The 26,692-nt window shown below is 41.6% G+C and overlaps 1 protein-coding gene across 11 annotated transcripts in view; it reads left to right on the top strand.

Moving 5' to 3' along the window:
- The window catches only part of LOC131051716 (uncharacterized), a 221,039-nt gene that overhangs the window by 9,671 nt on the left and 184,676 nt on the right, over positions 1–26,692 (top strand). For all 11 annotated transcript variants that reach the window (XR_009372572.1, XR_009107185.2, XR_009372571.1 and 8 more), the window contains exon 2: positions 21,468–21,676. Coding sequence is in view for 5 of the 11 variants with exons in the window: in XM_059221352.1 (XP_059077335.1) it covers positions 21,468–21,676 (209 nt within the window). In the remaining 6 variants the exon portion in view is untranslated. The remainder of the gene's footprint in view (positions 1–21,467; positions 21,677–26,692) is intronic.

Genomic DNA, 26,692 nt, shown 5'->3' with positions numbered 1-26,692 from the left:
CATAGTAGGCCTCCCTGTAAACCTGCTCAATCTCCCGGACGAGAGTCGTCACCCTACTCTCCACGACGGGCTGAGGCACACTCCAAGCCTCCAACATCGCATCCTTCTGGGTAACTGGCACCCTCGTGTCTCAAAACATGAAGTGAAAGCTGCGGAACAGCCGTCGCGCATAAACTGGAAGACCTGCTCTAATTCCTCCACAACCTGCTGCAGAGCTCGTGTCTGAGCCGTGGCCACCACTCGCTGACCCCTTGTCACCATATCTGCCAAGTAGACCTCAATATCCTCCCCTTCCAGTCCCGGTGTAGGTACAGGAAGCCCACGTGGTAACTCAAAAGTCTCCTCAACCACACCTGCTGCATCCTGCTGGCACAATGGTGTCTCCCCCGCCCCCTCAAGTGTAGCAGTCGCCTGCTCTGGGCCAGTAGGAACACCCTCTCCAGTGACCTGTCCCTCTGCTGGTGCCTGCATCTCCGTCGAGGAATCCTCCAGATCCACCACCTCAGTGGGAGGCTCTCGCCGAGGTGAGAATACAGCTGCTCCTACGGGTGGCATCATTGTCATCTGGAATCTCCGGGTCAGCCAACTCCCCATAGCCGCCACCGATGGAGCTGCACTCAACACCTCCGACCCTCTCTCCCCTTCGGAAACATGTCCTGCGATGGGCTCCTCCAACAAGGAGGCAGCAACCGTCACCACTGCGTCGGATCCCACAATGTCCAGTCGCACCTGAGGCTCTGTCTCAACCATCTCCTCTGCCACGCCTCCCTGCGGTGGACCACACAACTCCGCCTTGCTGTCAGTACATGCCTCTGCGGGAGTCGGTCCTGCGGCTGGTGCACAAGCCTGCTGCGGTGATATGGCTGAAGGTGATGCCGCCGGCTGCATGGGACCGAGTGCAATGGGCGTGCGGCTCTGCCCAAATGCCAGAATCGAAGTACTGCCCACTGAGGACCCCACAAGTGTGCCAAGTGGAAGTGTGGGTGGTGCAAACAGCACACGTTCTCCGGCGGGCTCCATCCTCCCCTCGTCTGTGGCCCGACTGCTACTGTCATCCTCATCCTCCTCATCCTCTGCACTGCTAGAAGTTTCTCGCCCACTATCAGGTTCCGCTGAGGTGGTCTCTAATATCCTTTTCCGCTTCGCGGAAGAGTGGCCAATGTCAAGGTGGCGCCAATGCATGATAGGAGGCTCACCGTCTGCCAAAGGTCCCTACGGCCGTACCTCCAACTCGGCCTCTGGCACAACCTCCCGCGTGGCCTCTAAAAACAGTCCAATGGCATAGTGGGGCATGTAAAAGGTGCGCTGCTCCATCATCAAGAATGCGCACATCCGCTCTGATAACAAGGTAGCCCAATCATACACGACACCGTTCAGTAACCCGTTCATCAATACGATCTGTGGCAGAGCGATGTCGGATGCCCTACCCGACCCTGTCAACCTGCTTTTGATGACGTCCATTATGCACCGCCAATGACCCTCTGCGACAAAGGACTTACGCATCCCACGACCCTTCGTGGCGTCTATGATGCTCGCCAACTCTGCTGGGGTCAAGTCTCGGGACACTCGCGTAATCCAATGTTCCTTTTCCTCCGGTGTCATCTTCTTCGCCTTCAAGTCCACTTTCTTGCCATGTATGCCTGGGATGCCAAATACTCTCATGAAATCTGCAGGTTTGAAGGATATGGTGATATCCTTCCCAAGGTACTCAAATGTGCTTGTCCGTGAGTGGCTATCAAACGTATCAACCATATATCGCAATGCTCCCACGTACTCGCGAATGGCGAACACAGGCATCCGGATAGCCCATTCGACCCCTGCTTTGCGAAGACTTGTCTTCACCAAATTATCATCCGGCGTTTCTTGCCACCATTTCCAACATTCCACCCCATTCAATCCCTCAAAGGTGATATTCTGTGAAGTGAAGGTGTTCTTCCCTCGTGCGGTGGGCTGCTGTGGTGTTTGTTTCTTCTGCCTGGCTTCCATTGTGCCACCTGCTATTCGAACACCTGAAGGAAGAATACGTGCATCCGGCCTCCTATTGCTGCTATCCTGCAACTATTTTTTCCAAGTCCTTTTTCCCGCGGACTCCATTACTACTACCTGGTAACCACTTCTTGAGTTTGCCTTGTCGAATGGAAAACACCTAACTACCTCCTGGCAGCAAAACCGTGCGGAGGTGATTATAATGACCTCCTGCGAGCAAAACGTGAACTCCTTCACGACTCAATCAAGAATTATTGCTTCGAACCAACACTCTCGGGTGATGGTATAGAACCATGCACAACCACCGTAATTGCGTCCGCCCAACTATTATGTTAACCACGCTCAGCCAAGGGACTGAAATTGCAATCCGTCTGTTGCTCTTCTTACTTCACCCACAAATGTCTTGGCACCAGGCTTCTGCGCGGAAATAGTTTAGATTTGAAATCAAAGGCGAGTACAAAATGTGAACGGGAGTGGTCACGGGGATGGACGGGCTAGCGACCATGCCCACAGCTTAGACCAACAGCTGCTGGAAACCCTGTGCTTCACCCGAACAATGGCTGCGTGCGGTGTCTTTTTCCTTAGCGTGCGGTGTTTGCTTGTTGTGCGGTGTTCTTTCTTCCTTGCTTCGTGCGGTATCCTTCTGCGCTTTCTTTCTTCCTTACTTTGTGCGGTGCGTTTTATTCCCTCCGTGTGCGGCTTTATTTTCACGGGCCTTCGTGGCTTCCACCGCACGGTGGCTTCCACCGTCGGTGGTGCCACCGCACGGTGGTGCCACTACGTGTCCACCGTACGGTGGTCGTTTTCTTCGTCCTTTTTCTTTTTTTTTCTTTTTTTTTTTTTCAATTTTTTTTCAATTTTTCTTTTATATATACTTTTTTTCAAATTTTTATATATATATATTTTTTTCAAATGTTCTAATTTTTTTTCATTTTTTTTCATTATCTGACTGCGAGTGCGCGCCTCCTGTCAGGCTGCTCCTGCGCGCCTCCAGCCTCTGGTGATACACTCTCAGTTTTGACCCGTTGATGCCCTCTGGAATTTCTTGTCCGTCGAGGGTCGAGAGCTTGACGGATCCATTCGCTGCGACCTCTCGGATCCTGTAAGGACCTAGCCACTTCACTCTGAACTTGCCGGGCTTAATCTTGTTCCGTCCGTTATGCTTTAGGACTAATTGGCCCGGCGTGAACCTCGCCCGCCGAATGTGTTGGTCATGCCAATATTTCCTGCGTTGCTGGGCCACGTCTGTCACCCATTGTGCCATCGTCCGTCTTTCATCCAGCTTATTTAGGGCGTATAGTCTCTCTCGAAGGCTTTCCATGTCACCTAGCTTGTTGTCAATAGCGATTCTGAGACTTGGCACCATGAATTCCATCGGTACCACCGCCTCCTGGCCGTACATCAATTGGAAAGGTGTCTGCCCGGTGGTTACTTTGTAAGTTGTGCGGTACGCCCAAAGTACCGAAGGCAGACGCTCCTCCCAGTCTTCTTTTTCCACCCCACAGGACTTATAAATTACCGACACGATGATTTTGTTGGTCGCCTCAGCCTGACTGTTTGCCCTGGGATAGTACGGACTTGATAGGGAATGAAAATTTTTGAACTCGGTTGTTAGTAGTCGAATAATATGATTTACAAAGTGCCCTCCTCTATCACTTGTCAGTTGAATAGGTATTCCGTACCGGGTGATAATCTGTTCATAAATGAATTTCGCCGTACTGACGGCAGAATTGTCTGCCAAAGCCCTCGCTTCGACCCATTTGGTCAAATATTTTGTCGCCACGACAATGTATCTACATCGTTGGGCGCGACTCGGTTTCAATGGACCAACGAAGTCTAACCCCCATCTTTCGAACAACTCTTGAGCATGCGACGGGTTAAGTGGCATGAAATCTCTCTTTAACGGTCGCCCAGCACGCTGACATGTATCACAACTTGTCACCCATTCTCTGGCGTCATTATGCAGTGTCGGCCACCATAAGCCAGCTAGTAGGACCTTCCTTGCTGTCGTATCCGGTCCCATGTGTCCTCCAGCGGCCCCTTCATGGGCTTCTCTCAATACTCCTGGGATTTCCTCTTCCAAGACACATCGTCGTAGGCTCTGGTCAGGTCCCATTTTGTAGAGAAGGCCATTTATAAGTTGGAATGTTCGGCTTCTTAATACAAGTTTCCGTCTTTCGCCTACTGACATTTCCTTAGGAAATTTTGACGTTGACAGGTATTCACCCACACTCGTGTACCAATGAGGAAGGATGGCAATGCGGAAAAGATGGGCGTTCGGAAAATCCTCGCTAACGCCTTCGGTCGGCTCTCCCGACTTGATCCGTGATAGCTGGTCGGCTATGACACGGCTCCTGCCAGGTCTGACAATGATGTTGAACGTAAATTCTTGTAACAGCAACAGCCATTGACTAATCCGCCCCTGGATGATTGGCTTGTTCACCAAATACATCAACGCCTGGTGATCCACATAAAATGTGAATGGTGTCGCCAATAGGTAATGTTGGAATTTTTGGACGGAGTATACCATGCCGAGGGCTTCTCTCTCCGTCGTGCTGTAGTTCCTCTCTGCGTTTGACAAGAGTCGACTTGCAAAATACACTGGGTGGTCCAGCCCGTGGCTGCCAACCTGTGCCAGGGTGGCCCCTATGGCGAAGTTGGATGCGTCGACATGTACATGGAACTCTTTGTCCCAGTCTGGGTATGTCAAGATTGGCGCACCCACCAATCGTGACTTTAACTCTTGAAAAGCCTCTTCTTGGGCCGTCCCCCAGACGTACGGCTCCCCCCTTCGTGTCAGCCTGTCAAGTGGGTATGATACTTGGGCAAAGTTCTTAATAAACCGCCTATAATACCCGATGTGTCCAAGAAATGACTTGACGCCAGTGACATCGTCGGGCGCCTCCATCTCCACAATGACCCGTACTTTGTCAGGGTCTGTCTTCAGTCCAGCCTTGCAGACGATGTGCCCTAGTAACTTGCCCTGAGGCACCATGAATCTGCATTTCTTGGGATTTAGGGCGAGGCAGGCTCGTCGGCATCTCTCCATGCATTCGCCAAGTGCGGCCAGATGTGCCTCCTCCGTGCTGTAAATGGACCAATCATCCAAGAATGCTTTGAAGTTTCCTATGGACATTTTATCGAAGATATGGAGGATTATCCATTGAAAGGTAGCTGGCGCGTTGCACAACCCGAATGGCATCCGGTTGTATGCATAGACGCCATCTTCTATGACAAAGGTGGTCTTCAATTTGTCCTCCTCTGCAATGGAAATTTGATTATATCCGGAGAATCCATCCATAAATGAATAAATTTCGTGACCCGCTACTTCCTCGAGGATGGTGTCTGTGAATGGTATGGGAAATGGATCTTTAATTGTGACAGCATTCAAACACCTGAAGTCTACACAGATTCTTATCTGATCGGCCTCCTTTTTCAAGGATATCACAATGGGTGATACCCATTCACTCGTTTGGACTTTGAAGATAATCCCTGATTCAAGCATGCGGTCAATTTCGTTATTTACCCTGGCCGCATAATTTTTGTTCATCCTGTATGGCCTCTTCCGTACGGGCACGGCTCTGGGAACCAGAGGGATCCGATGTACACAAAGTTCTTGTGGTACCCCCTTGAGGTCCTTATACGTCCAAGCGAACACATCTTTGTATTCTATGAAGATTTTGAACGCCGCCGTCTTTAAGACCAGATTCCAGTCGTCGTCGACCAAAATATTTTTCTGTTCTGAAGTTTCTCCAAGGTTTGTAACTTGAAGTGCGGATTCTTGGTACCTTATGGGCTTACTTTTGTCAAACTGGTGTGCTGGTGCGTCATCCATAGGGACATCCCCTTCCTTGTATTGTCCGTATTCTGGCGGAAACTCGTTCATGTCAGGTCCTTCAATCCCCAACATATTGCACCCGTACAATAATTCATAGTCTTCCATTTGCCAATGGAAGAGCCCTCTCAAAGAATCCGTCTCATCCTCAGAACAGGCTTGAATTCCTAAGATGCCTTCGTCATCTGGTTCCCTGCCCTCTTTTCCTTCGTCGGTATCGTCTCCATCGGACTCTGACTCTGACGCCAACTCTTCACTGACTAGTTGAGTTTTGAGGTCAATGGTATACCTTCGGCCAGCCTTTTCCATGGACAAGGTGTTCTTCTTCCAATTGTGGTTTGCTTTGGCCGCCACCAACCAGCCTCTGCTGAGGATCGCGTCATACCCCTTCTTCTTCAATGGGATAACCACAAAATTCAAGACGAACGGCTGTGTTCCGATCGTCACTGGTTGCGCCATGAGTGTGCCAAGCGGCTTGATGCCGTGTTGGTCTGCTCCCAATAAATTAAAGGTGGACGGCCAGAGAGTAGGTTTACCCAATTTTTTCCATGTTTCCTCTGGCAAGACATTTACTCCCGACCCACCGTCGACAATTGTGTCGGTCAGGATGGTGCCCAATATACCCATTTCCACCACTGCTGGGTGTCTACCATTGTTGATCGTCAGGGTTAATGGGTCTGCCGCTGTCTCGCCAAGGTTGTCCTTGCCATGTATTGGTTGGCCTACTGGGGTTATTATTGCGGATTGCAACAATGTCGCTCGCAAGTGCTGCATACTTTCCAGGAGGTCCTTCATTTTGACGGGTATCTCGACCTGTAACAGTTGGTTTATAATGTTTGTTTCTCCTTCAGAGCGAGAAGTACCCGCAAGCCCCTGTGCATCCTTGCTCGTTGACACCTCCTTCTCCAATTCCGCTTGTGCCTCCAGTGCCTTTCGTTTTTCCGTGCGGGGATCTGGATAAGTGGCTGCTTTCGTCTTGGACCTTGTTATGGCGAGTGCATCCTCCGTTTCTACATTCAACGGGTTCACGCCAGATTTGGGACAATTGCCATCATCATGGTCCCCCGGCCCGCACCACTTGCAAAGTTTTTGTGGTGCTTCCTCCACTGTACAGTCTCTGGCGAAATGCCCCCAGTGATTGCAAGCTCAGCATTGTATCATCGGCCGCCCTTTAGCGTCGTATTGGATTCGGCTTCTATTATTCGTATTGTTATTATTACCTCTTCCTCGCCTGTTATTTCGATAGCAGCCAGACGAGGCGTTGTTGCTCGCAGGCTGGGACGTGCCAGCTGACGCAGATGGTTCTGTAAAGAGAACCTGTTGGTTACGTGTCCTCATATTGTACGGACACTCCTTGGTAAGGTGCCCGACAATCTGGCAAATATCGCAAAATGCTTTTTTCGGACAAGACCCCTTGGTGTGTCCGTCGGTACGGCAGTCCGTGCACCATAACTCCCCTTTGTCGCCCTTGCTTGTGCTTCCTTTGGTTGCCTTTATCTCTCTCATCATTCGCTCCATATCTTTCTGGAGAGCCCGTACCTTCCGATTAGAGTCATCACTGCTATCACTTTTGTCAGAAGAGGAATCATCCTTTGATGAGGATTTATTTTTCTTCTTCTTGGACGTCTTCTGTTCACTTTCTAAATCCATTGCCCTGTTATAGGCGTCGGAATATGAAGAAGGAGGTACTATCTTCATTTTTCGTCTAAGGGATTTCTTTAGACCTTCCACGAACCACCGTTTTTTCAGTCCGTCTGCCTGCTGGTTCTCCATCTTTCCTAGCAGCTCTTTGAGCCGCCGGCTGTAGGTTCGAACAGTCTCGTCCTTTCTCTGTTTCGTGCCGTAGATTTCGGCTACGATCTCATTATCATCTCTTAGGAGACGAAACTCTGCTTGAAATTCCTTCTTCAAGTCTGCCCATGTGCTAATTTTAGCCTTATCTGTATCCGAAAACCAGTCGATGGCTACGCCCCTCAGGGTTGCGGGAAACTGTGTTACCCACTCGTCCTCATCGGTAACACCATTCGCTCCCCAAATTGTTTCACAAGTGCGACAGTGGCGGACAGGGTCTTCTTTCCCATCCCCATGGAACTTTGGAAGTTTTTGTTTTTGTGCCATACCTTGCCTTTTTACTACTGGTGGCTGTTGTCCTACTCCGGATGGGTCAGATCCTATAAGGGGTGCTTGACCGCCGTGCCCTGGTGTCCCTCCGACACTCCTGGCAGCCCCGGTGTCTTCTCCCTCTCCTGCCTCCTCCCCACTCCTTGGAGTTTTCCTAGCCTCTGGTGTGTGTGGCAAGTCCCTCAAATCCCTCAACTGAGTTTTGGTACACTCTATCCTGCGGCGGGTTTCCGCAAGTAACTCCTCCCGACTCCGTGGGTGGCCGCTGGCCTCACCGTCCCCTTCGGAGCGTTCCTCCTCTCTTCGCTTATACCTCTGTCGCCTTTTCGCTTGCTGTTCAAGGATCAAGGCACGTTGGGCTACTGCACGTTCATCTATATATTGTTGCTTATTTTTGTCTTTATTCAGTGTATTGGGCATTAATTCCCAGACCGCTTTCTATATACTTAATGACATAAAAAGTAGAACACTTTTATTCATTCATAATGTGGAAGACAAGTTTATGCCAACAATATGACATAATTATTACAATAAGTGTTCTTTATTCCGCCCCGTATGGCTCACGGTTCAAATGCCCCTGACCTGGCACCATCTCGTTCTGCTTCCCGTTCCTCGTACTGCTGCAAAATTTGTTGGCGTCGCTCTTCCCGGGCAATCTCCTCCAGGCGAGCTTGTTGTGCCAACGATGCTTGTGCTAGCAGTCGGGGGAGATGGTTCATCAACCGATTTACCTCCGGACTCACTTCCAACGCTGTCCACACGACACTTGGTGGGACTTCCGCCTCCGCCGCCTCTCGTCGCACGTAGGTCTAAATGGCTACTTGGAGTAGAATTGAAAATTCTCTCGTCGCGGTGTCTTCTCCTACGTAGAGTTCTGTTTGGGCATCGTCGACCTCTGGGTTCACCTCACCAACGGGTAGGCCCATTGTGTTTGTGCGCCATCCATGTCTCCTGTTCCGAGTTCGTGTCGGCAACGGCGCCAAATGTTTACCTCATTGGGTAAACAGGAAGAATACAAAAATCGAACAGTAATGCACAATGCAAATACAAAAGAAGTACCAGAATAATCTTTCCATTAATGTCAAAGGATGTTCATATTATATCTGTCGTACATATTACATGTCCTCCAACACCTGGAGGTGGTACAATATATGACAGCCGAAGGGGTGCGACACAACCGTCGCGACTCCAACTACCTACCCGTCGGCTAACTAACTATTGATAATTAACATTACTAACTATACAATTTTTCCCGATAACAAAAATCCATGAGAGATGTATTACAAAATGTCATGAAATAGAGAATAATTACGAAGATATTCAATATTAATTAAAGGATTGAAAGTCTCCTTAAATAAGAGTTACAAATGATTTATCCAATAAGGACCAGATTGCCAACTAAGAAAAGTAGATGATAACTAAAAGAATAAAGAATTTTCCTAGAGTATATCGTAACAACTTAATTGACCGTTATAACTAAATATTACAATATTATTTTAATATCCTGCCTTAATGGTCAATTTGTCAACTACACCAAGCTTATCCCAAAATTTTACAAATTTGTTAGTACTCAAGGACTTGGTAAGAATGTTTGCAGTTTGGTCCTTAATTGGAACATGCTACAACATCATTGATCCATCATCTACAAGTTGGTTTATGAAATGACAATGAAGCTCCACATCTTTTGTATGCTCGTGGAAGACTAGATTCTTGGCCAGCCCTTGATTGTCACGACTCACAATACGAGGGTGAAGGCCCTGCTTGAGACATTTGCACGTCTGAAAGCATCCTTTGTAGCCATACTGCCTCACATGCTGCTTTGACTATTCCCTAATCTTCTACTTTTGCTGAGGAAAGAGCTATTATATGTCCTCAAGTTTTTATAAAGTGACTTAATTATATTAATTAAGTTGTCCACAAAATAATTAATTTTATTTCTGAAGGATGACTTTAATTAATTAATTTAATTAAAAATAAAGTGAAAATAATAAAATAAGTCACTTTATTTAAATTTCTCCAGCTGTGACAAAAATGGAATGTAACCTAATCTGGAAAGTAAGAAAATTTCTCCAGCTGTGACAAAAATGGAACGTAACTTAATATAGAAAGTATTTAAATTTCTCCAACTGTGACAAAATGGAAAGTAATCTAATCTTCTAGATATTTTCTAATCTCTAGAAGTGTCCTGGAGTTCTTTATAAGGACGTTGGTTGGATGTAGTAGTAAGCTTAGGCTTATGGATTTGATATGGTTGGATTTATGAAACTTTGTATGAAGTAGAAATTCGAGGACAAAAACCTTTGGAAGATTGTCAGAAGGGTTTGACAAAAGCAAGGCAACCACTATGCGAAAATTCCAAACTCATGGTGAATGGCACCCACCAGGGTTAAGAGTGGGGTTTTTCTTGTAATTAGAGTGTTAGTGCAGGCCAACCCCCTCATGGACATGTGGCTACTCGATCTTGGGTGGGTCCTAGCCAAGTACATGCCCAATGAGAAATTACACCACCACAGGATTTAGGCTGTGACATCACAACCCCCCACGCTCCACAGGGCTCGACCTCGAGACCTCAACTCTGATACCAAGCAAGGCAACCACTACGCCAAAAGCTTGAACTCATGGTGAATGGTGACCACTAGCATTAAGAGTGGGGTTTTTTGTCCCACCAGAGTGCTAGTGTAGGAATCCCCTCGTGGATGTGGCTGCCTGATTGTGGGTGGGTCCTAGTCAGGTACACACCCAATGAGAATCCACACCACTGTAGCATTTAGGCTGGGACATCACATATTGCTTGTTGCTTCTTATTGGTCCATGTGACTGCACCCATACCAAGATTGAAAACATATTCAAAGGTGGACTTCCTTTCATCAACAAAAGCTGTCCAATCTGAATCTGTGAACCTAACCAGCCCCATCTTTTGTAATGTCCTCTATTATAATAATAATTAATTTATTTTGATATACTTATGACTTAAACTAAATTGATTAGGAGACAACTCTTTTTTTAGGTCTTTCCTGTACATAAATCAAATCTGTGATATTCCATAGTTTTAAATAATTTATCAATTATTCATGAATAAATTGTCAATCCATCATACTAGGCAATTAATTCTATTATTAGATAATTAATTATATCATCCATAATTCTTAATGCAAAGTTCAATCCTTGTTACTACTCAAGTTTTAAGGAAGGAGGAGATGACTATGTTGGCAAGTGCTTAGATATCAAACTCAATAGGCTCCCTCAAACTTTACAGATCCAAGCCCTTACCCTATCTTGGGACTATGCCCTCAAGGTTTACAGGATGCTGATCCCTACTTGTTGTGACCATTTCACACATCGCCCCATTAGGATGGGGACCCCCTCTTTTTCGCTTGGTTTTTGCCCGCTCTTCTCTCTGCTTTTTTAGAATTTTGAGTGAGGTCTGTCTGGACTAGGTCTAAACCCTTGGGGTTTCTTTTGAATGTGTTTTTTAAGACAAGTCCAGTTGAATTTTGAAAGTTATTATGCCTCCACCTGAAGATGGATTACTGAAGTCAGGGTTGTCTTAGGTCAAGTCAGGATTCTGTTTGGGGTAAATTCAAAGTTTTGCCTAAGTGCGAGTATTTTGAGGGTAAATGGTATATTTTATCTGGGTAAGTTTCGACCAAATTGTTGGAAGCAAGATGACTGACCCTGGCCTTGAAGATGACCTAATCCTGCATGATAAAGTGATTGAATGATGAAATTTTGAAGGTTTCAGGAGAATTCGCTCCTGTCCCTCTCCCAGGGACCAGGGAGAAAATATTATTTAATGCATTTTTGTCTCTAACTTGTTTAAGTTGTCTTGTGCAGGGTTGCCAAGGGAGTCAATTGGACGTGAACTGAAGATTTTAAGGATTTTTGAGGTTTGAAGATGATGATTTTGAGTGATTAAGACAAAATCGCTCCTGTCCTTCACTGGAGGACCAAGGCGAAATGGCTTATCAGGGTCATTCTTGACTTTGGTTGATCAAGTTGGAGCATCGAAGGCACAAGGAAGGATGAAATGAGCATAGTTGAATATCCAGACTTAGTCAAAAGCGGTGAACGGTTGAACTTTTTGCCTAACAGGACAAAATAGCTCATGTCCCTCACCAAGGGACCAGAGCGATTTTCTTCAAACACACCTTTTTGGACCTTTTTTGGACTTGGGCTCTTATTCATGGCATGTAAAAAGATGATGTCTTCCCAGCAAAGGAATTTCGATGTAAAAAGTGAAGAGATTTGGCCTTGAGAGCAAAAAATCGCTCCTGTCCCTCACTGAAGGACCGGAGCTTGAATTCTAAATTTGCATTATCCTCATAGGATTTAAGTGATTTTGCGACTTGGAGAGATCAAGAGAATTATGTTTTATTCGTTGAATATAACTTGAATGGGCTACAAAGGAGAAAACCAACCTAAGTGACAAAATCGCTCCTATCCCTCTCCAAAGGACCAGGGCGATTTTCAAATGAAGCTTCTGTCCCTCAACAAGGAACCAAAGCGATTTTCCAACAAGACAAATATCTGGCGAGGGATGTGCAAGTTTCATGTTTGGGATGAATAAAGGAGGGCGTAATCAACCCATTGAAGATAGTTTTAAAAATTAGCAAGGCATAAATGAGCTCATAATGGCTAGGGCACTCCTGTCCCTCTCCCAGGGACCAGAGCGATTTTCCCTCAAGACAAGTTTTTGGCAAAAGGAAGGCAAGTTTCGCGCTTGAGGTGGGTGAAGGAAGACGCAATCGATCCGTTGAAGATAATTTTCGAAGCTAGCAAAACACAAGTGAGCTTATAAATGCAAAATCGCTCCTGTCCCTCTCCAAGGGACCAGAGCGAAATCTTTAAATTTGCCTAAATGCCTAACATTTTGGAATGCTACTTTCGTCTCCAAGGCTCAAGGTGGAATAGAGAATGATGTTTTACGCCTTGAAGGAAATTAGATGTCGATGTGGTTAAAGGATTGTGCAAAAAACTAAAAAATCGCTCCTGTCCTTCATTGGAGGACCAGGGCGATTTCTATAAAATCAATCATTTCCTTCCGAAACCATGTCTAGGCAAGGGTTGTGCAAAGTGAGAAATGCCTTTGGAAGATGATGAATAAGGAATTGCCCCCAATGATCAACAATTTTAGGATCAAAACCAAAAATCGCTCCTGTCCTTCACTGGAGGACGAGGGCGATAATCTCTGGAAGGAACATTTTTGTCTTGGAAAGCAAGTTGAACATGCATAGAACAAACAATAATGACCATTGCCTACCTCACAACTTGAATTGGCGATTGGAAAAGACAAAAACCAAGGGCAAAAGGTGAAATCGCTCCTGTCCCTCACCAAGGGACTAGGGCGAAAATGGTTCTAAGGAGCATTCATTCCAAAAATTGAATTGATCAAACTCAAAGTTACGAATGAAAATCCCATTTTGGACGTCCAGGATGAAGTGTTGAACGTGAAAAACAAGAAATGCAAGGCTAAAGTGTATAGGCGCTCCTGTCCCTCTCCAAGGGACCAGAGCGATATTGTTGATATCCATTATTTTCCCATGCTTGGGCGCCAATATCCTTCAAATTGCATTAAATGCCAATTTTCGCTAAAACTCCAAGATATTTAAAAAAATTAAATTGACATTTAATAAGGCGCATGGTATTTAATAATTAATTTAAGCCTTTAAAAAATCAAAATTTTTTAATTATGAAGGCCTTTAAAATTAATTATTATTAAATTAAATAAAATTAGAGCGCTTGGGGTATTATTTTAATATTTTAATTAAGTCGGCCTCTTCTTTTATTAAATTTTTATTTATTTTTGGCCTATTTTCCAAGTTGGCCTATGGGAAATTGCAATGGTGAGCGCCTATATAGTGGGGGTATCTTGAGCGATGTTAATCCATCATTCATCCATTCACTCAAGTGCGATTTGGAGAAGAGTTACAAGGTGCGAAATCTGGTCTAAGAAGGGGCGAATTAAGTTGAAGGCCAGAGGTGGAGCGAATTTTCCCCAAGGCGTTGAAGGCTAGAGGTGATGAAGTTGATAAAGGAAGCACATTTGAAGACTTCGATTTACCATCTTGCCTAGCAAACTTGCTTAAATTTTACATCATTTCTTAGAGTTAGTTCTCAAGAAGAGGTATGGCGAGATCTCCCTTGTCCAAATTTTGAATTTTGAATTCCAAATTGCATAGTTATATCTAGGAAATGATAATTCAAAGATTTACCATGAAGTTTCCTAATTTAAAACTTAAATCCTTTAATCTAGTCTATATTTCTACATTGCAAAATGTGTTACTCATTATGAAATGTTGTGTAGGTGTCAAGATGGTGACCCCAAAGGCAGGAGCATCCACCAGTCGTCCAGCCCTCATTAAGGAAGATCAAAAGAATGAAGAATTGGAGACCAAGATAGTGTCGAAGTGGAGCAACATTGGAGATACCAACTTGGGAAACTTCAGTGTGAAGAAGTTTCGAGAGGTCCCTTACATTGGCAAACCATCACCTGTCGCAAAGAGAATAATTGAAAGTGGCATTATCAAGGCGGCCGGTTTCCCTCCAGCAGTCCAGTGCCATGAGCTGATGATCGAGTGTGCTCGCCATTATGACCCACAGTCAAGATCGATCGTGTCCAAGGAAGGAAACACTTTGGCTTACCTTTCAGAGGAGGCTATAAGTGAGGCTCTCCATCTTCCAGAGCATAGAGATATGATTTACAAAAGCTTAGAAGGAGCCTGGTCCATGTACGAAGATGATCCAGACACTTGCTTGAGCATCATCAACAAGAATTGGTTACTCAAGAGTCGTCCTCGCCTGAGCAAGATCCCCAACACACCACATAGGATCGACTTCCAGGAGGAGTACAGAGATTTGATAACTTTGCTCAACCGAGTTACAGGGGCTCCTCAAGCCTTCTATTTCGAGAAATGGATGTTCTACTTCATCCAAGTGATAGTTCAAGGAAAAGGAACAATTCATTGGGCTAGAATGATTAGCCATTGCTTGGACGTGCAGTTAAGAAGATTGAAGGCTACCAAGTCATTCCACATGAGCTCGTACATCATGTATGCCTTGATCAGAAGTTTTGAGTATGCAGGACTACCTCACAGAGGAGTGATCGGAAGAGGACCCGGGGAAGTCAGAGTTTGTGATTCTTACGTCCATTTGCATCATCCACCTGGAAGTGACTACAAGTAAGTCAATGATACCTTCACGATGAACATCACCAGGACATTACAAGGCGGGATTCACAATCGGCTATCTCAATATGCACAAGAGCTTGTAAAGAGGTATGGTGCTTGGTTCATCCAATTCCAGAAATTTACATACATTAGAGTTCATGGATGTCCTTCACCTCCCTACATGTTGCCGAGATATCCGACAGACAGGATAGTGCTACTTGAGGTGACTAGGCAGTTGGCAACTTATGCGAAGGCATTCAGACACAGGCATGGAAATGGAGTTCCTGTGCCTATCATACTAGGAAATTCAGTTGAGGTATGTCCTAATACTCTAGCCATGGATGATGCAGAGAGAGAGTTGGCCTTATATTCATTTTCATTCTTTGCCTTGAGAGAGAGTTTTGATCCTTATGGGTATATAGAGGAGACAGTTGGTAGAAAGTACAAGCATGAATTTCAGGTAGAAGACTTTTGGATGAATCTCTCAGATGATTTTGAAGTGAAAAGAAAGATGCATTCCAGATTGCCTTTAGATTTCATCAGGAAATGCAAAATTTACAGAGTGGCCGACCAAGCTCAGGACAGTGGCAGACATCTCCAATCATCTTATGACCAAGAAAGCAAAGCAGTGAGGATAAATTGGAATGAGCCTGAGGTTTTGGACCTAGATGCTTTGATGGCTCCAGTTTTGTCTTGTACTCGCAGATGGGTTGATGTGCAACATCAAAAGTTGAGAGAACAGAACATATCTATGACTTTTACTTTGGAGGAAAGACCAGGGGAAGGAGGAGCAAGTGTAAGTGAAGGTAATCCTCATCCTAGGAGCACAAGCGAAGGCAACCTTCGAAGCGCAAGTGAAGGCAATCCTCATCCTAGAGGCTCGAAGAGGAAAGAGAGACCTGAGAAAAAGGAATCCTCCAAGAAGAAGCAAGAGGCCAATCGAGATCGCTCATGCGGCACATCTTCTCGACAAGAGAAGAGGACACTTGAAATGGAGGAATCTATGGAATCAATGGTACAGAATGATAAACATGAAGAAAGATAGGCACCTCAACGTTCATCAAGTCGGTCTCTCCAAGTCAATGAGCTACGTGAAGACAAGGATGGTGACGAAGTGACATCTCCTCTCAGAGAAGAAGAAACATTGCCTAAGGAGATACAAGTTAGAGAGACGAGGTCTGCCATTCCAGATTGGTTGAAGGAGAGACTCACAAGGGTGATTGTGATCGAGGATGAGGATAATGTGATTGACTTAGAGAGCCTTGTTGGAAATTCTCAGGAAGTGACAGAAAAGAAGAAGGCCGTTAAGATGTCCAAGATGGTCAAAGATGAGACAGAATCCAGGAAATTGCAGATAGCTACACCAGCAGTGGACAAGTATGAAGGTGAAATCCTTGCAGAAGAATATGATGTAGAAACATTTGAGCTTGGTCCACTCACCGCTGAGCAGGCATTGGATGAAGCAACCGATTCATTTGAGGCATTAAAGGACAAGCTTAGAGAAGAAATGGAAAAGAATAGAAAGCTTGAGCGAGAGGTCGGTGCATGGAGAGGCTACTTTAGCCATCTCAATCAGCCTTTGGGACATCAGGATCCAATAGTATCTCCTGTACAAGCACTTCCCCTTGAATCAGTTGGTGAGGCAGAGAGAGTCAAGAGCTCGGTCCAGCTTATGAGCTCTTGGATTGACAAATCCCATATAGTTGCTGTTGAATTTGCAACAAGGATGATGCAGACCATCCACCGAGCTATCCAGGTTCTTGAGATCATCCACAACCTAATGATAACAGTAGCCGCCTTTGCTCATACTAGAGATGTTATCATTCCTGTTCTACAAGTAATCAGACAAACATCAAGGAAGATCCTAACACAAGAAAAGATAATGGATGGAGGATCTCATAATTTACTCCAGTGGTCAACTTTACTCCAGATGAAGGAAGTTCTTTTCGAGGACATCAGTAACAAATGCAATCAAGTTGAAGAGATTATCCATCCGATCCAGGACAAGGTGTTCGAAGATTGTGTACTATTCTTGGCAGGAGGATCGAAGTTGAGACAGATGTGGATCTTCAAGAATTAGAAGAAAGGGTCAAGGTCATCTTTTGCAAGGATGAGAATGTTATCACAGATGAGCAACGGGATCAAATGTTTGCTACCATGCTTTTGATTGAGAAAATCAAAGAACTTGAACCTGGATGGGATGCGGCTCTCCTCAAGGCTTTCGATCAGGTCATCCACTTGGAGGAACGAATGAGGAATCTTCCCGAGATTCCAATTGCTGAGATTGAAGGAATCGTGTCTAGATTCATTGCATATGCTAAGAAAGAGCATTGGAAAGGAAATAAGATTCTAGAAGAAAGGTTGTTATAGATGATGTGGCACCTTAATTATCATTGGTCTATGTCTCCTAGATTTTTGTGCCAAATTAAATATTTGGCTATGCATTTAATATTGTTCAATAAAAAGGGGACTATTTGTAATAAACCCTAATTAGGGTTTAGGTGTCATAATCTTGGCCATTGATCTTCTTTTGATCTGAGCCGTTCATTGTAATTGAGGATGCTATATATACCCTCACTCATTTTCATTTTGTCATTAAGAATTAGAGAAATAAGGGATTAGAGGAGGTATTAGATATTAGAGAGAAGAAAGTTATTTTGTAGCAAGATTGAGCATTGAAGAAAGAATTCCAAGCAATTGTTGTCTATTTTGGCTTTGAGATCAATAAAATATTGAAGTTATGGTGTTTTATTGCAATTCTTGAGGCTGTCTTCATGGTTGTTTGCTTTCTTGAATCATTCTCAGTCGAAGTAGTATTTAAATTTGAAGGACTAAGTGTTGGGCTTGATCTTTGGTGAGATTCACGTTCCAAACCACTAGCTTCTTATTGATTGTAAGGACGCCTTGTGTGGTCAACTGGAAATATTTGGATTGCATAAACTTTCACTCATTATTGAATCGTTGATATGTACCTTCATGGTAGTGCCTATGATTCTTGATGATTTGAAAAATCATTATTCACCTTAGAAGATCGCATCAGTTTCAGTAAAGTTGTAATTCTTTGGCAATACTGGAGTTGGTCGAATCCTGCCAAGTCTAAGCCTACATTGAGTCATTCTTAGGATTAGATTAGAATCTATCTCTTGCAAACCTTACCTTTTGATTTTTTTTGGAATTCATTAGTATTAGGAAATTCTGTTCCTGCAAATTCGGATACGTAAGGCCCCTTGATGAAACAGCATTCACAACGACCACTGGTGCTTATCCACACGTAGAGACCCTACATCAAAGAACCTTGGAGTCATCCTGATTGATCCTTTCTTGCAACATCTTCAGCAATCAGAGACTTTATTCAAGAGAGGATAAGGTACCCTTGGGTATTTTATTCTGTGTTAGGCAGTGTACAAAATACACGTCAACACTACCCTATCTTGGGAATCATCCTATTGGCTGGATTTAGACTGCCCCTCTTGGAAACAACTCAATCCCATCTTCTTAAATAGTAACAGTAATAACATGATTCAGACTATTAAGTATACTAACTTCTCATGTATTATGAATATATATGAAATTAAGTATGAATGTCATATATATTGCAGTCTATATTAATATTACTATTAAATTCTGCATAACAACATTATTATGCTTCATATATTAAGCATACATATTCAACACATCCCTATGCATACCACCAAGAACAAAGATGCTACTGCCTGTAACTTAATAACAGTTCTGATCTGATCCAATCCATGGTGATGTTGCCGATGCTTTAATTCCTTTCCTTTAAATCTCTCAACGTGAGGGAGAGGTCACACCTCTTCATCATGCATGCCCTTTGGCAAGAGACACACCCTTTCACCATTAGCACCTTTTGAAAGAGTGCAACTCTTCATTATTTCTGCCCTTTGAAAGGGACATAACCTTTCATAATCAGGTCTGCACTTCTTATTTAAATCAGATTGCACTTCTCATTTCCAAATTATCCCCCTCTCAAATGAGATTCTCTTCTCCCTTTTATATCTCATTGTTGAGGGAGTCACAACTTTTCCTTTCATATCTTTTGACCATTCTTTAACTTAATTAAATCTTAATTAATTATATTTAATTATATTCTTTTATATTTTAATTTAATTTTTAATATTTAACCTTTATTATTAAATTCTATTTCAAAGTGGGGACATTACATCTTTGCTTTTGCTATATAGAATGCCAAAGGTGAGTGTCCCTTTCAAATATCTCAACACCCTCTTTGCTGCAATCCAATGTCGTGTCCTAGGCGCTGTCATGGATTTGGAAGTGTAACTCACAACATAGCTCAAGTTAGGTCTAGTGGTTGTAAGGTAAGGCTGCCCACTAGTTGCTTGAATGCTGACTCATTGATCACCTTTGAGTTTGTTTTGGTAGAAATATTTAGCCCTTTCTTCATAGGTGTAGACGAGATCTTGCAATCTATCATTTTGAACTTGTCTAGCAAACTCCTGACATATTTAGACTAAGAAATGAAAGTGCCACCACTTGTTTGCCAAATCTCTACATGTAGGCAATAATGTAGGATGCCTAAGTCTGTCATGTCAAAAGCCTTGCTCAAATTCCATTTGATTTGCTCAATCAAATGTGCCTCACTACTTGTTATGATGATATCATCCACATAAATGAGGAGAAGGATGATGTCATTATCTATGCTTTTGACATACAAGTTAGGAGTCGAAGGACTTCTCTGAAACCCTATTCATCCAAATACCTATAAATCTTTATGTACCAGGCCCTGAGTACCTGCTTTAGGCCAGCCTTTGTCAATTTGCATACTTGATGCTCCTTTCTTGTAACCCAAAATCCTTGAGGTTGAGTCATGTACATTTCTTCTTGTAAGTCTCCATTGAGGAAGGCACCCTTCACATGCATTTGATGGAATTTCTAGCCGAACTATGCTGTGATGGCTAGAAGCAATCAGATGGTGCTCATCTTTGTTGTAGGAGCAAAGGTCTCGTCATAATCAATACCTTCTCTCTATGAGAATCCTTTAGCCACCAACCATGCTTTGTACTTGTTAGGTGTATCATCAGATTTGTACTTGCTTTGTAAAACCATTTGCAGCCAATGGGTTTCTTCCCCAGAGGAAGATCTGAAAGAACCCAAGTCTTATTCTTCATAAGACTTTGTTGTTCGGTCTCCATGGCCTTTTTCTATTCAGATTTACCTTTTGCCTCTACAAAATCGTGGGGTTCATAAACACTTTGAATGTTAGCCATAAGAGCAAAGTTAAATGTGTCCTGCTTGCTCTTGCCTCTGGATGGTCTGCCTTCAACCATTTCATCATGCTGAACATGACCAACAAGTGTTTCCCACCACTTAGGTCTCTTTGTAGAAACCCCTCCATCCAAATCAGCGTGGGTCACCCAAATAAAGATTGTAGGGAGAGAATATGATTCAAAAATAAGAAGCAAAAATCCAAGACCAACAAAACTTGAGTGAAAAGAAAATGATAAGTTTTTTTCAACAACAGAATGATACTATATGATATTTTTATTATAGTTCCAGTAAACATGCGATCGGCAGGAAGAATTGGTTTGTATCTTCTATTGCAGGCAATACCCTGGTTGAAAAATGTGAATCTCAAATAAAAGTATTGTTTTTGCACATGGATTCATAATTTCACGCCCATATCTTATGCTAGGGATTTGTCTTTGTTAGCTTGTTTGAAATGGTACTAAAGGTGAGTTAGTTTGGCCAAGTTGGATGCTTTTTTGTCTTATAGCATGATTGTTCTTTCTATTGTACTGGTGAGAGTTTAGTCATCACTTATTTAATCTATTGGGTCATGTAGGAGAGAAGGATGTGAGTGGGTATGCTAATATTTTGATAAGTACTTGGCTATGAGGCTAGATTGAGAATGGTAATACGTGGGATTTGAAATGCCAAAGTTTTGGAGTTGCTAGTGATTGATTTTTTAAACAAATAAAAGAAAAGTTGGGTATAATTTATCATGACTATTTGATCAAATTCCACATTCGCTATTATTTATTTGATTCTCCCTAACTTATCTGTTTATTAGCATTTAAATCTACTGTACCTCCAACATTCTTGGTAATTAGCATTTAAATTTACTGTATGAATGACCTTGCCACTGGAAAACAAATCCATTTTAAGATAAAAATTCTTTAAAGGAACCTTGAGATGATTGCATAAATTTAAATTACTAAATTGACTGAAAGTTATCTGATTCTATTAAAATCATCCCATACTTGTTAAAGCAACATCTAATTTTTGATATCGTTTCCTGCTATTGAAGTGATATCTTTGTCTAGTAGTATATTGAGGCTAATCGACACTTGAACTTATGTTGTTTGATTACTATACAGGGTTGGAAAGTAAGCGGCTCTGATGTTACTTGGAGCATTTATATGAATGCGTTGAAAAGAGCAGGGGCAAGATTATATATAGGTCACTCATCTACCCATTTACTGGAGAAGGACAAGCCGACTTCTCTCCCAGTTGCTGTTGTGGTCTCTGCTGCAATTCCAGAGGATAATGAGGAAATATCATTCGCACATACTTTGGGAATACAAATGTTAGTTTCCTACACTTTGTTTTCAATGCTAGTTTAGTTGTAAACAAACAAACTTAAAATATCGATTTTAACAGATAATTGAAGATTAAACAATAGTAAGTGATTGAAAAATATAATTCATATGGATGAAATATAACCTGCATTCATATGGATGAAATATAACCTGCATCTTAATTTTCCACTAGGCATTAAAAGAAACATTTTAAGTAAATGATATCTCAACCTAAAGTACTGGGTTATGCTATGTGCAATCACTGATCCTCGTTTCTTGACTTTTCATCACTTTGTCTATGCTTGCTATTGATAATGTTTACTATTTTTTCCTTATGAACCTGTAGTTACACTTGTACATATCAGATGCAAACATGCCTAAATGGGCTATTCATAAACAACAAAGAAGCAATATGTGTAGGTAGGAATGTCTATTATCAATCTGCACACTAAATACACAGACTGCTATGTGGTGATATTTTAAACCAACTTGAAGTTTCTATGGTAAGATTAATTTGCTGTTTAATTCTTTAATAATTGTATTTTTTTTGAATTGTGGAAGGTTATTAAAAGGGTTTAAGCCAATATAAGATAATGACTTAAATATTAGAGAGATTGTATGGTTAGATTTTCCATTTTTGTGGGACTTTCTCTCAGTGTGTTTAAAGTATTCTCAATAGAATTTCAAAAAATGAAAAACTCTTAATCGGCAATAAATCTTTTGGCCGAAATTTAAAAAATAATCGGGAATGGGGAAAAAATCGGCAAATTTATCAAACATTTAAAAATATATAATTTCTTAAAATATTCTAAAAAGACACACATATACACTAATTTTGTAGAACTCAATTAGATAACACACTGATTAGCTTTCTTTCTAAGGCACAATAATTGTTGCAAATAGAATTGCTAAATTCAATCAACAAACCCAGTAAAATACTCAGCATTATATATATTAGTATCAAAAATTGTCAAAGTTATTGTAAATAAAATTATAAATAGTAAAAAAAAACATATTACTGGTTTAAATTCAGGCGTCGGGCGTCGGTCGTTGGGGAAGCTGTTGCACGTTTAGTCAAACCCAGCCAAAATTGCGTTTTTTATTTTCGCGCGACCTTTTAACACTGTTTTTACTTTTGGTCGTTGGGGAAGCCGTTGCACGTTTAGTCAAACCCAGCCGAAATTGCGTTTTTTATTTTTGCGCGACCTTTTAACACTGTTTTTACTTTTTGCCGAAATTGGATTTAGGGTTGCAATGTGTTTTCTTTTCCACATTTTTTAAACACAATTTTTAACATTTTAGTTGCGATTTTATCGCAATTTTTACCGTCTAAAATTCGCAATTTTTCCAGAAAAATCGCGCGTGATTTAAATGACGATTAAATCGTCTGCAAGATTGACGCACGATTAATCATGATTTAGGCGATTTTTTCATCTACATGAGTAGCCTTTTCACTAATGGCATTTTTTCCATGTGTGTTGGTAATAGTGGCAAGGCAGTTGGAACCACTTAGTGCACAAGCATTTTTAAGAATTTGTTACTAGAGGGGAGGAATATGCAATCCAGTACTTTGCACTTTTCATCCTCTATCATGCTTTCCATTCAGCCAAGCTTTTGGAAGATTCAATGATTTATAATTTTATAGAACACATTTGTCTCATAGTTTGTTACAAGTGTGGAATTTCGTTAAGGATTTCATGTGCAATTTTAATTGGATTGTATGATGTCAATCCTTTATAATATGTATTTATCTTGGATTCTTTACCATTCAATGGTATGAAATACAACAGGATACCTAAGAGCCAAAGAAAGCTAGCAAGGCATGTAATTGCATTTGGGTATGTCCTAAATTTTGAACAACCATTTGTCATTGTCTTACGATAACTCAAATTGGCAAGTTACTCCAAAGAATCTCTTTTAAGGAAAATGGTGATTTTAAAGTTAGGATTTGGTGATCGTTGTTATACAAAATTTCTTGAGATTGTGCTGTTTTCCTTTTGGTATTCTACAGCCAATCAGTTTTGTAATATCATGGCCATAAGATTCATTACCAATTTCTGCCTTCTGAAACATAAGAAGATAAACAAGAGAGAGAATCGGGTATGGCATGCTTGCATGTACTAACAGTAGAAAATTAGAAGACACAGAAAGAGGAGTGTAAGTGCAAATTCTAATACCTTCCACTCTTCACTAGCATGGGTCAAATAAATTTTCAAGACGAGCGTTGTTTTGGCTGGATAAGCACATGCAAACAGCCAGTTGGAAACATAGCAATACTTACAAGGGCAAAGGTCATTAGGATGCCTTCCTAACCATTTAGCACATGAATTATAAGATCTGGTATTGCATATGCCAGGAGAGGCTTCCTTTAGGCACATGCTATAGCATAGCCACAACTTCCTTCGAGATCCTCTTCCTAAATCAGGCTGCATAGTCACATCCTGTAATTAGAAGTCAAAGTAGTATCGATTTTTCGCGTGCAACTCCACTTGCTTCTTCATATATCACTAACTATGAAACAAACATGAACACTTTTGGGATTTTTCCATTAAAATTATTTTCCATCCCGAGTAGCAGTGACATAGCCTAGGCTTGTTTCAACTCTTCACTAGACGGACTAGGTGTGTGTGAACATTTGATTTGATATAATACATTTTAGGTCTGGTTTATCCCCTTGTTGACAATATAAAAAAAGATGGTGCATAAAATTATGTTCCTTTCATTGCTTCTAGCTGGATCTTCTTACCTTGGCATGTAGCAAAAATGATAATAAACTGTTGTCAGCAAACTAAAGTGATCAATGTTGTCCTTGAAGCTAAAACTACACACTTCCAAGTTCCACTATGCCATGTTTGACAGAACTGATATATGCAATATGGTATCCTAGGCTTTTCCTGCAATGGTTTATGGTGTTTCTGAATATGAATGCATATTAAATGCCAATAATATCTTGCTACATGCGAAATCCATTACATGGCCAGACATCTTTCCTCATGTCTAGATGGAAATACAACCATTTTTCAAAATAACAGAAGATTAATGTGCATGTCTGTTGCATATAAATTTACCAATGGTGCAGTGATCATGTGTTCTAGTTGATAGTGGAAAATTGAAGTAGAGATGTTTTTTATTTGCAACATAGAAGTCAAAATTGGATAGCTTACCACAAACTCGTGGATTGGTGTCCAACATTGATAATTTATGTAATATCCCCTACCAAGATATTTTCCCAAACTTGCAATACATTCCAATTTTTAGCTTACTGGTATTTTTTCAAACACTTTGCATATGGCCAGATGTGAAGTACTTCTAAGCACAAACACCATTAGTTGCTGTTATTAAAAATCAGAATCGTAAATCCATTATAAAATCACAATTTTGTTTATCAAACTCCCATGGGCATTTCATGAAACAGTTGGCACTCTGCTGGTCTGTGTTTGGTTCCAACTTATTTTGAATTGGTATTGCAAATAATCAGCATAACATTAATTTCTAAATCTCACGTATTATATCAGCTTCACTTTTACCCCAAAATATTGCAGAAAGAATCACAATGAAATTTATTGTTAAACCCTTGATATTGCTGATACAGAAATACATTATCAATGAATTACATCCAGCAGAAGTTTACCAATGCAAAATTAATATTAAATTCATAAATTGCTGGCCTAGATCAAAGAATGTTCTACAGACCAATCAAAACTTTATTTGCTTCTCCTCAAGACTGTATGGCTGCACCTACGCTTGGTACGGTACTCCCAAAGGAGCTGCAACTTCATCATAAGAGGCAGCGATAGGACTTATTAAGCCTTCATAAGGCTGCGCTAGACTTAGTGGAACCCTCCAAGGCCACGTTGGCATAGGATTTGGCAATTGAACACTCCTTTCTAGATCCCTTCCTTGCTGCTTGGAAAGTAGTAAGGGTAAGGCTGGGATGGAACTCAGTAGATACAAAATATTTATATATATTTTTCTTTATTTTCCCCTTTTCAATGCACACACATGCACTGATAAATTTTAAAATTTCCACTTGCACACACATTGATATTTTCTGGTATCTCATTTTGCACACACCCCAAAAACAAATTAATTATTTGCTTGTAAATCCCAATTAATTTGTACCTGGTAATCTGATGTTGACAACTACAAGTAAAATCCTTGTTTCTTTGATTAATGCACTTGTGAAGTCTGGATGAATTCACCCAAAATTGGTTGAAATGGGTTTTCGTCCAATCAACCAAGAAAGAACCCAAGTGTTTTCATCCTATGGTATGCTGAACCGAAAGCAGAATCTCTCAAAGCTCTCCAAGAAAATAACTAGTTAAGAATGAATTCCTTTTTGGATCTCAACTCATTTTATATCCCATCTTAGAGAGAATTACTTTATTTTATTTTCTTTTATTTAAAATTTAATGAGAAATTATTTCTTGAAAATATCTGACTTAGCCTACAGGAATAAAAATAGGCTAAGGTCTCCGATAAATGGCTCATTCAAAAAATGGGGACATTACAATTTATATGTATATGATATGCTTTCTATTTTGGTTAATTATTCTTACTTAAATCCATGAGATTTGACTTGTATTTCAACCCATGTGAATTGATGCTTTTTCTTATCATAACACTGTTTATATTGATTCATATTATTAGGCAGCCAGGTAAATTGAAATATGACCTCTCCAACTGAAGAATATTCTACTTAAACTTTCATGTACCTAAAAAGACCAGAATTTCTTTTATTGAAAGGTAACAGTTTGAGGTCTATAGATAACCTTTATGTTTCCAGGGTAGGAACAAAGAATCAAAAACACAAAATGTACATTGAGTCATTTGTGTTTTTTCTAAAATGAAAACATGCATTATATTATAATGTAGTGAATTGTAGACAACATTGACAATAGGAAAAAAAAGTAATTTTACACCAACTAGATGATATGAATCTTTGAAATGTCTTCGTATTTATACATTATTATTTCAACCAAGACTTCTCTTCAATATTATAACCTTTCATATCTACTTCTTAG

Source organism: Cryptomeria japonica, chromosome 5 (assembly GCF_030272615.1).
Source record: "Cryptomeria japonica chromosome 5, Sugi_1.0, whole genome shotgun sequence".
NCBI lineage: Eukaryota > Viridiplantae > Streptophyta > Pinopsida > Cupressales > Cupressaceae > Cryptomeria > Cryptomeria japonica.
Note: the sequence above shows the minus strand (reverse complement) of the source record. Positions and strands in the feature narration are given on the sequence as shown.